Source organism: Pinus tabuliformis, chromosome 7 (genome assembly GCF_031772625.1).
Source record: "Pinus tabuliformis cultivar Carrire ecotype Pingquan chromosome 7, CPIR1, whole genome shotgun sequence".
NCBI lineage: Eukaryota > Viridiplantae > Streptophyta > Pinopsida > Pinales > Pinaceae > Pinus > Pinus tabuliformis.
In genome coordinates this window covers 2,037,365,933-2,037,377,199 of record NC_142293.1, presented here as the reverse complement: position 1 = coordinate 2,037,377,199, position 11,267 = coordinate 2,037,365,933, and the positions used below count along the sequence as shown (strand labels likewise).

The 11,267-nt window shown below is 40.2% G+C and overlaps 1 protein-coding gene across 1 annotated transcript; it reads left to right on the top strand.

Moving 5' to 3' along the window:
* Positions 1 to 8,666: 8,666 nt before the first annotated feature.
* LOC149256686 (uncharacterized) lies at positions 8,667 to 10,445 on the top strand. Its single transcript, XM_089457492.1, has 2 exons — positions 8,667 to 9,424; positions 9,998 to 10,445. The coding sequence occupies exons 1-2, from the start codon at positions 8,810 to 8,812 to the stop codon at positions 10,127 to 10,129; spliced, it is 747 nt and encodes a 248-aa protein (XP_089313618.1). The 5' UTR covers positions 8,667 to 8,809; the 3' UTR covers positions 10,130 to 10,445.
* The last annotated feature ends 822 nt before the right edge of the window (positions 10,446 to 11,267 follow it).

Genomic DNA, 11,267 nt, shown 5'->3' with positions numbered 1-11,267 from the left:
TGATTTCGACATGTATTCATGGAGATATGAATTTATTTGTGTTATGGGACAATTCGTCAAGGTCGGCCAATAACCAAATTGACCCCACATGTGCTCAACGTTTTAGTATAAAAAGAGGTGGCTTGTTAGTCATTTGCTCACACTCGTGTTGTGATCTCTTCCTCTCCACTTGTCTTGCATTTCGGTGGAAGAAGAGATCCTAAGAGACAATGTTGCCCTCATGAAGAGATGCCCTAGATCTGAATGTTGCCATGGGAAATAAGGATCTACGCAGCCCTAAAAGAAGATGACCTAGCTTCCAATGCCACGCTAATAAACGAAGTTAAATGAGGAAGTCTCAACGCTGTCTTAGAAGAGGGTTCATGCCCTAAACGCAGACTCTAAGATGCTATCATACGTTGTCATATAAGGATGCCCTAAACTCTAACACAGTGATGGTGAAGTAGGCTTTAACACAGAAGAGAAGGCATCTATATCGTTGGTCTAGAAGAGACCCTAAGCTGTTCTAAACGTAGGTCTAAGAGATCCTATGACGTTGGTCTAAGACCCTAAATCTGTTGTCAATGTGCCCTAGCCGCAGGCTTGTGAGAAGATTTATTAGCAGAAAGAGGAGACATATATCACCTATCTAACGCTATACATTTGCCCTAAACGCAGGTCTAATAAGAGACCTTAAGACGTTGTCAAAAGGAAGGCTATTTGTTGTCCTAAAGATGTTATCTACAACAATCCTATATACAGTTCAGAAGACACTTAGCTGCAACAAGAAGTAAAGTCTGGACTCACACATTCCTGGAATGGATTTGTCTTGTTATTCGCATGACAAGGAACAATATCCATGTGATCTATCTGAGGAATGACTTCAGACGAGGACAATATATGGATTTGCCTTCTTGCAATGTATATCAATTATATATATATGTGTGTGTGTGTGTGTACTCTTTCATGGTTTGATGAAAGTAAAGTTTCAAAGACATTCTCTTCAACATTGCTATGTGCTAGGTCGTAGGCTATAGCACCATAGCTAGGACTATCTTGGTGCTGCTGTCTTAGTTTGAAGACATCACAATGATGAATGCTACAACATAATGTAAAGGGGTGCAACATGATGTGATGGATGCAACAACATGGTGTAGTAAGGTGCATGGAGCAACATGTTTAGATGCAATAGTTGGACGCAGCATGGTGTTAGAGACATCAGCAGGTGGTGCATCATAGTGCATAATGAAGGAATGGTGCAGCATAGTGCACAATGATGGTTACAATAGTATGATGGTGCAACATAGTGCACAATGATGGAATGGTGCAGCATAGTGCACAATGATGGGTACAACAGTAAGATGGTGTAGCATAGTCCACAGTGATGGAATGGTGCAACATAGTGTACACTGATGGGCACAACTGTAATTTGGTGTAGCTCAGTGATAAGAGCAGCTCAATGAATGGGTGCAACACAATGACGGGTGCAACATGATGATGCAGTGCAACACAATGAGGTGTTGCATAGTGATGGAGTCACCTTAGAGGATCAGTTGAAGCAATATGCCTTCACCTGGGTCCAGATCAACTACCTCATGTGACATCTTAGAGAAGATCTCTGCTCTTATTTTGATAAGTCAAGACGCTGACTTCAGATGTATATGTACTATCTCTCTCTGCTGAACTATTGAAGAATATATAAGAAGAATTGATCAAGGGTTTCCCCACATTGGGGTTTTTTCCCTGGCTAGCGCCACATCTTGTGTCCACTTGTCTTGGCTTGTCTTTTGCGATTTATGTTTATGTTCTATTTGCATTTTACTATCATGCTAAATGTGATTGCTAATCTGGAATTGATATTGAGTTAATGTGAACAAATGAAGTAAATTGTTCTTAGCATAGGACATACTTAAAATTAACATGGTATTAGAGCTGAGGTGAAGACAAATCCCAAGCAAGAGTGAAAGAGCAATCATCGAAGATAGTTGGAAAGGAAAAAAGACTCAATGGGTTCCTCATCCCTCTTCAAATTCAACAAGGGTGAAGTCGAAGCAGAGAATAATATACGACTGGTGCAACGGAAGCATCTGATGGCCTACCTAAAGATCACTTCAATGGGAAGTCTAAATCTAAGGGTGGAAGGAAAGACAGATGCCTTTTTTGCAATAAGTTCGGCCAGTATGCGAAGGAGTGTCTGAATGGTAGAGACACATCACTTGATGATGATAACAATCATTCCTGGGACATCTTCAATGATCGGAGGAATGACAGGTAATACAGGTCATCAAGGAAATGGACGACTCTTCAAAGAAAGCAAGGAACTCCAGGTATGAAGAATCAAATGTTGTTTCTGATAAGCTAAAAAGTATTATCTTATATTGGCCCTCTCCACTACTTCTCCTCCAGATTCTTTGGGAAATTTAGCTTATTGATTGTAGTGCTTCAAGGTACTTCATCGGATAGAAGAAAGCTCTCTCTAATTTGGTAGAGTTGGAAACAATCGTGGGGATTATACTTGGAGTTAATGCCACCTATCCCGAAAAGGGTGTAGGGAATGTTACCCCTCAATTGAATGAGGGTAACACGATTCACTTACAAGAAGTTCTTTATGTACTTGATCTCAAGAAGAACTTAGTTTCCATTTCAGCAATGGAAGTCAAAGGTTTCAAGGTGGCATTCATCGATGGAAAGGTATGTGTTTGAAAATGGAATTTTCAAGGATGATTTTACTCATGGCTTCAGGGTTGGAAATTTGTATGAAGTTGCAGGAAGTCCATTAGGACCATGTTGTGTGACACATCTCTTCAATGGCATCGGAATTTTGCCCATCTTCGTTATAAGGCCCTACTTGATGTGAGTCAGATGGTGAAAGGGAAGTTTGAATTCAATAAGAGCATGGAGGTGCATGTCCAAGATGTATCGAAGGAAAATCTTACGAGGGGACCATTCCCCTCATGTAGCAAGTCCACAAGTTTGGAACAACCTGAGGGGTTTGAGATTCATGATCAGAAATCTCATGTAAGCAGGTGGAAGAAATCCCTCTATGGCTTGAAGCAAGCACCTCAGACATGGTATGAAAGGATAAACAACTATCTGATTCAGTTGAGATTCACTGGGAGTCAAGTCGATCCAAACCATTGCTTAAGGTTGTGGATGTTAGACCTCTCATACTGGTATCTTATGACGACGACCTTTTTCTGACAGGTGCAAACCTTCTCATTTGCAAAAGTAAGTGGGAGTTGGATTCCGGATTTGGAATGGTGAACTGCAAGCCTAACTTTAAGAAGTTATAAAGTGGTGATGCCGGACATGATTTGGGAAATGCCTCTGAGTTTCATAAACTCATACTAGCATTGATGTTCTTGGTGAACTCCCGTCCATATATATGTTTTATAGTTAGCAGGTTGAGCTCATATATGGTTGAGCCTCATTGGATTGGTGCCAAGAATCATTTGAGATATCTTCAAGGCACAATCTCTCATTGATCGAGGTACACTACTGGAAATGTGAAGCTGCATGATTATTATCATGTTGATTAGGCAGGCAGTGTGGAGGATTGCAAGAGCACTTATGGGTGTTGGTTCTCTTTGGGTTCTGCTTCGATATTCTGGATGAGCAGGAAGCAGAAGTCGGCTGTTTTGAGCACCAATGAGGCCGGATACATAGTTGTGAGTATGGCCTCATATGAAGCTATTTGGTTGTGGAAGCTCTTCAGTGAGCAGTTTGGACACGTGCTGGATACCATCATGATCTTATGTGACAACTAGAGGGGGTTTTGATTGTTGAGGAATCCCATGTTTTATGATCACTACAAGCATATAGACATCAGGTACCACTTTATCTGGTATATGGTACATCGAGGAGAAAGAACGCTCCATCGCATTGGGATTGATGTGCAAGTCGCCGATATTCTATCAAAGCCCCTGGGAAAAGTCAAATTCTTGACTTTTCAAGAATGACTAGGAGTCATGGAGGGACTCTCTCCTAAGGGTCCTATATGATATGGACATTAAGCTCTGGGAGCTCTGGGGGGCTTGGGGGTACATCTTGGAGCGATGAGCAACCATAGGGTGAGTGGTTCAACCTTCCCCTAGTGGTCTGCTATGTAGGCAAGATGAGTGGTTCATCCTTCTCCTGCCGAGACACAGTCATAGGGTGAGTGATTCAACCTTCCCCTAGTGATTTGTTGTGTATAGGGTGAGTGGTTCAACCTTCCCCTAGCATACCCCTGGCGACATGTAGGCAGGATGAGTGGTTCATCCTTATCCTATTGAGACACCTTACCCATGCAGTCTAGGAATCATGGGAAGTACCTTTCATATGGCCAATGAGTAGGGAAATGAGGATAGGGACCATAGTAATACTGATGGAGGCATCGTGTTACTACCATACTCCCTATGCTAGGATGATATTGATCTGGTATCAATTGGAATAGACTTCGGATCAGTAAGAGTGATATAGCTCTCTCTTTATTTGGAACTGATTTCGGATAAGTAAGAGTAGTATGGCACACTCTCTTCATTGGCACTGACTTCGAGTCAGTAAGAGTGGTATGAGACACTCTCTTTTATATGGGACTGACTTCGAGTCAATAGAGGATGGTATGATACATTCTCAATCACTTCTTCTTCTTCTTGGCTCAACAGAGCAAAGCAGTGCAGGGCACTGATGGCAGAGATAGTACAGTCTGGGAGATGGATTAGCAGATGGAGTTCTCCTTAGTTGAGAGGGAGTGTTAAAATTGGCAACTAGGGCCAAACTCCATGCACATCTACTTATTCATGGTAGCTGTGATTTTTCTTGGATTCCTCATCGAGAGGTGTAGGATTGATCTAAAGATCATCTGATTCTGACATGTATTCATGGAGATATGAATTTATTTGTGTTATGGGACAATTCATCAAGGTCGGCCAGCAACCAAATTGCCCCCACATGTGCTCAACGTTTTAATATAAAAAGAGGTGGCTTGCTAATCATTTGCTCACACCCTCTTCTTGTGATCTCTTCCTCTCCACTTGCCTTGGGTTTTGGTGGGAGGAGAGATCCGAAGAGACAACGCTACCCTAATGAAGGGATGCCCTAGATCTGAATGTTGCCATGGGAAAGAAGGATCTAGACAGCCCTAAAAGAAGATGACCTAGCTTCTAACGCTACCCTAACAAACACATTTAAAGGAGGAAGTCTCAACGATGTCTTAGAAGAGAGTTCATGCCCTAAACGTAGATCCTAAGATGCTACCATACATTGTCATATAAGGATGCCCTAGACTCTAACACTGTCATGGTGAAGTAGGCTTTAACACAGAAGAGAAGGCATCTATATCGTTGGTCTAGAAGAGACCCTAAGCTGTCCTAAACACAGGTCTAAGAGACCCTATGACGCTGGTCTATGAGACCTTAAATTTGCTGTTAATGTGCCCTAGCCGCAGGATTGTGAGAAGATTTATTAGTAGAAAGAAGAGACATATATACATCCTATCTAATGTTGTCCATGTGCCCTAAAAACAGGTCTAATAAGAGACCTTAAGACACTATCAAAAGGAAGGCTATTCGATGTCCTAAGGATGTTATCTACAACAATCTTATATATAGTTCAGAAGTCACCTAGCAACAACAAGAAGTTAAGTCTGGACTCATACATTCCTGGAATGTATATGTCTTCTTGTTATTCGCATGACAAGGAACAATATCCTTGTGATCTCTCGGAGAATGACTTTAGATGAGGACATTATATGGATTTGCCTTCTTGCAATGTATATCGGTGATATGTGTGTGTGTGTGTGTACTCTTTCATGGTTTGATGAAAGTAAAGTTTCGAAGACATTCTCTTCAACATTGCTATGTGCTAGATTGTAGGCCATAACACCATAGCTAGGACTATCTTGGCGCTGCTATCTTAGTTTGAAGACATCATGATGATGAATGTTGCAACATAATGTAAAGGGGTGCAACATGATGTGATGGATGCAACAACATGGTGCAGTAAGGTGCATGGAGCAACATGTTTAGATGCAACAGTTGGATGCAACATGGTGTTAGAGACATCGGTGAGTGGTGCAACATAGTGCACAGTGATGGAATGGTGCAGCATAGTGCACAATGATGGGTACAATAGTATGATGGTGCGACATAGTGCACAATGATGGGTACAACAGTATGATGGTGCAACATAGTCCATAGTGATGGAATGGGGCAACATAGTGCACAATGATGGGCACAACCGTGATTTGGTGTAGCTCAGTGATAAGCGCAGCTCAGTGAATGGGTGCAACACATTGACGGGTGCAGCATGATGATGCGGTGCAACACAATGAGGTGCTGCATAGTTATGGAGTCACCTTGGAGGATCAGTTGATGCAGTATGCCTTCACCTGGGTCCAGATCAACTACCTCATGTGACATCTTCTTAGAGAAGATCTCTGCTCTTATTTTGATAAGTCAAGTTGCTGACTTCAGATGTATATGTACTATCTCTCTCTCTGCTGAACTATTGAAGAACATATAAGAAGAATTGATCAAGGGTTTCCCCACATTGGGGTTTGTCCCTGGTCGACGCCACATCTTGTGTCCAATTGTCTTGGTTTGTCTTCTGCGATTTATGTTTATGTTCTATCTTCATTTTTCTATCATGCTAAATGTGATATCTAATCCAGAATTGATATTGAGTTAATGTGAAAAAATTGAAGTAAATTTCTCTCAACGTAGAACATACCTAAAATTAACACAATTTATAGGTGGTTATATATGTGTGAGAGATTCCTATGTCCTAGTTATGGATGACATATGTTCAAAATCTCAATATAGGGCAAGATATTTGTTCTTGTTTATATAATCAACCAATAAATTTGTTCTAATTAGTTTTTCTATATATTTTGTTCGTATATAATGTTTTTCTTAATTGAAAAAATGTGCTATTTATTTTTATCTTTTAAATATCTTATAAGTTATAGGCCACCAAATTTATTATAATTATTAATTTTCAAAAAAATTCTTTCTTGAGAAGTTTTAGGTCCCAATATTCCTTCAAATGGCAATTATGTCATTGTCGGAAATTTTTGTAAGCTATTTATGTTAGGTTTCATACCATACTAATAAAATAAAGATTTTCCATTGAGATATTTGTTTTGAAAATAACAACCTAAGTAGTATAAAATAGTTTTGTATATAATATTTTTATGATTCTCTAATTTGCTATGATCGATAATAACCTCTTTTTATATAAACATTTCCTCAACATATAATTCTCATTCATCAAACTCAAAAGATCTATGAATTAGTGTCTCTGCTCGTGACAATAGATAATGCATTGGGTTGTTGGTCAAACCTATATTATTTTGGGTTTGATCTAAAAAAACTGAGAAAATTTCTGAAGTTTAACTTTAAAGTTGAAATTTATTATCTTTTTAAAAAAAAATTATTTATTTATTAACAATCTTATTGGCTATCAAATTCAACATCTTATTGCCCATCAACTAATCCCATTATCGTCCCATTGTCGAATATAACATAATTGTGTCTAAGTCAATCTCACAATTACACTTAAATCAAGGGATAATTATTAAAAATGTACGAGCATCAAAACAATCACTTATTTTATATTAAAAATATTACTTTGAAATTTGTGTCATGCGTTTATCCCATTGTTGAATATAACATAGTTGTGTCTAAGTCAATCTCACAATTACACTTAAATCAAGGGATAATTATTAAAAATATACGAACATTAAAACAATCACTTATTTTATATTAAAAATATTACTTTGAAATTTGTGTCATACATTTATACTAGTCTGCCACATTGTTTTCTACTCATCAACTAATCCCATTATCGTCCTATTGTTGAATATAACATAGTTGTGCTTGAGTCAATCTCGCATTTGCACTTAAATCAAGGTATAATTAATAAAAGTGTTTGAGCATCAAAACAATCACTTATTTTATATTAAAAATGAGACATGAATGCAAAAGCTGCAACAAGTTTCAATGGTCAAAAAACCATGAGACACAAAAAGCTTTGGTCTGTCAATTTGATCTAAGGGCTCACACGATCATTAACGCAAAGCATTTATTATGATGGACACAATATATTCCCTTTTTTATATTTATGCGTGCAAATTGCACCAAAGGTATACATCCAACGGTATAGTGAACGTATTGTGAAGTTATTCACGATATACGTGGTAATGGGTAATCTTGTCATAAATTTCTCATGAGTTGGGAAATTAGTATTTTATATTTATTAATGAATTTAATATAAAATTAATTTATTTCTTCCATTGATAGTATGAGTAAATTTCCAAACGTTTACTATTATTTTGATGGGTAGTTAGTCTCATGTTAGTCATTAGTAAATTTCCAAACTCTTATCATTAAACACAATTATAGAATCGAACTCAAGCCAAGACTTTGATACCATATATTACTCACCATATAAAAGTGCACAAAAGATATCAACATCAATTATGTAGCAATGGAGGAGGCTCAATATGGATTAAAAATAACTATGACAACTAGGAAGATACAAATAACTATTAACACTAACTTGAATTTAACATTTTTAGGCCGATAGGCCTTCCTTTGAAAGGGACTTCCGTCGTCCCTTTGCTTCTCAGACTGACACTTGGCAGGGCATAGAGTCGGCATAAACCCTCTAACCACCCACACCTTTGTCGGCAGAGTTCTGAAAGCGAGGACTCAACCCTCTCGAAAACCCAGTTATACGGTCCCTGTTTTGCGGTGCACAGCTTGAAACCCCTGTTCTGCGATGCACGATCAACAAATTCGTGCTTTGGAAACCCTGTTCTAAGGATTGAGCTGGCTTTACAACAATAATGGTTCCTCCTCAGCTGCGGCAACGCAGTTCCATGGAGGAAATGCTGGAGGCAATCAAGGGCCGCGAGGATAGATCCCGTGACAACGGTATCCCTCCTGTACTGCCAATGCGGCCGACTTTGAAAGCCAGGCCTCCTTCTGCAGTCAGAACAAGAAAAATTACCCAGACATGGTTTAATCAGAGCAATGATCAAGTCCCTAGGGACGTTCAAGCTGAGATTCCACCGGTTGATGTTCAAGGTATCTGTATGAACAAGCAGAGTGAAAATATGACAAATGTTGATCAGTTTGAAGGGGATCCCTTGGCCGATGGTAGCGATAACGGAGTTGCCGAGGTTAATGCTGAGCGCAATAAGTGTTCAAAAGTGACAAGCAAACCCCTTTTCGCCCTGATGCCCAACATTGATTCGAATATGGCTGGGGGTGCTTTAAAGGATAAACAAGGCTTTAAGAGAAGGAGTAATCGAAGTCCAGTTGAATCACCTTACAAGAAGCCGGCGGGAACATTCAAAGATCGTTCGGGCGACAGCGATGATTCGGAAGCTAGTTCCTATCCTGCATCAGTGGAGGATGACGGGAAGTGGACGGATGACAGCGTTTCTGGCATGAAAAAGGTAAGATTGTTCAATACTATAGTTTATTTCTTCAAAGATGTTTCACTAAAACAAAAACATGTAGCCATGGATAAGCTCGTGGTTTAATTGCATCAGCTGCTTCCTTAACTGTATTTACGTTGCGGTCTTAGTCTTATTATTATTATATTTCACCTTTTCCTGGAAAAAAAAATGGATTAAAACCTAATTTGTTATACAATGCCCCGTTTCAAAATGAATCTATTAGTAAAAGCCTTTTTACTTTTGGTTATGATGTAATGAATCTATTAGTAAAAGCCTTTTTACTTTTGGTTATGATGTAAATTGATGTCTGAGTTGAAGTTTGAATGATTCTCAGCTTGATTTTTAATCTATTTGAAAGCCTTCTTTCACTGTAGTTGTGCCGCAGGTGTAGATAATCAATGTTGTTAATGTAACAAGATATAAGATCAACTTAGGTGTAAATAACAGCTGAGTTAAATCTGAATACCATTTGGTATTTTGCCCAAATGAAACTAGAAGTTATCATAGGGATATATGTATTTTGAGAACAGAGTCTGTTGCCTCTTCACTGATAACTTGTGCTACCCACAGCGATTACTTGTGACGAGGGTATCGCAGCTCGTGGAGGAGGAATGGAGAAGGAGAAGCCAAAATCAAAGGCATCCCCTGCCATTACAGGCGATCATGCTTCTGCTGCTCATTCATCGCCTTCTTCTGCGCTGACAGATGGTGAATTTCTTCTGCACTTACTTCGAAAAGGCAATAATCAAGCAAACAATGGAGGCGGAGAAGGAGATTCTACCGATAAAAGGAGGAGGAAACAAGAAGCCATCGCCGGTTCTTCATCATCAGCCGATGAAGAGCCATGGCAGCTAAAGGATCCAGCAGTTGCAGCATTAGGCCCTAGCCATAGTTTCCGCGGGGAAGAAGTCATAGCACAGGGGTACCATCATCATCTTCAAAGTCCAAGTCCACTTCCACATCCACATCCACATGGTTGGCTGCACTTACATTCATCACCAGCGACTGCTGTGGATTACCGCCATGTTAATCACGACGATGCCAATGTTAATTTTGTTAGCGAGACAGATGCTCCATCGCCTTGGGCCCGTCATCCATTGCCATCGCCATTGCCGTGTTCCTTTGATCCATCGCTGCTGCACAGGCCACCAACCCAACTCCAACCCCAACCCCAACCCCAACCTCAACCCCAGTCAGCGAGTCCTTATCATCCAGTCTTTCCTGCAAGCAGTTTTCAGATTCAAAAGCCCTATGATAAATCCTTTCCTGAGCCTTGTTCGTTTGTTAGCCCTGGTGGCGGTGATGGTGGAGGGGCATCTTCCGGTTCCCCTTTCAATGAGAATGACCATTTCGGTATCTCCCGGGTGCTCGAGGCTCCTTGGATGACACTAAGTTCGCTGAGGCCGCCACTGGGGGCAGGAGGTGAGAGCGGAGGACAACCACCTACTTGGTCTCATGATCCTCAGCCCCAGCCCCAATCGCAGCCTCGGCTAGTGTTCAGTGGCAGTGAGGGGGTAGCGAATCATCATCATCATGGGCCCACATTCACTGGTGATGTTTTGCACCAGAAGAAACATTGGCCGCAGTCGTATGGGAACGAGGATGACCTTTTCCAACACCTGCAAGGGCTTTCTGAAGAAAACGGTTTTTTGCTGGGCAGTTTTGGTGCACATCATAAGCTTAATAGTACAGGAGGCAATGCTACTATGAATGAAATTGTAAGCCAAAAGTGTGTTGGGAGTGCAAACCTAAATGTTGGGGATTTTGCTCTGAATAGGAACCAAAAGTGCGTTGGGGGAAGCTCAAATGCTTGCTATCTTCCTGTGAATGAAAACCAAAA

What these genes read in the sequence shown, in the direction of transcription:
- LOC149256686 (XM_089457492.1), top strand. Translation starts at nt 8,810, where the DNA reads ATGGTTCCTCCTCAGCTGCGGCAACGCAGTTCCATGGAGGAAATGCTG. An exon ending in GCGTTTCTGGCATGAAAAAG is followed by an intron (nt 9,425 to 9,997) that starts GTAAGATTGTTC and finishes TGCTACCCACAG; the next exon opens with CGATTACTTGTGACGAGGGT.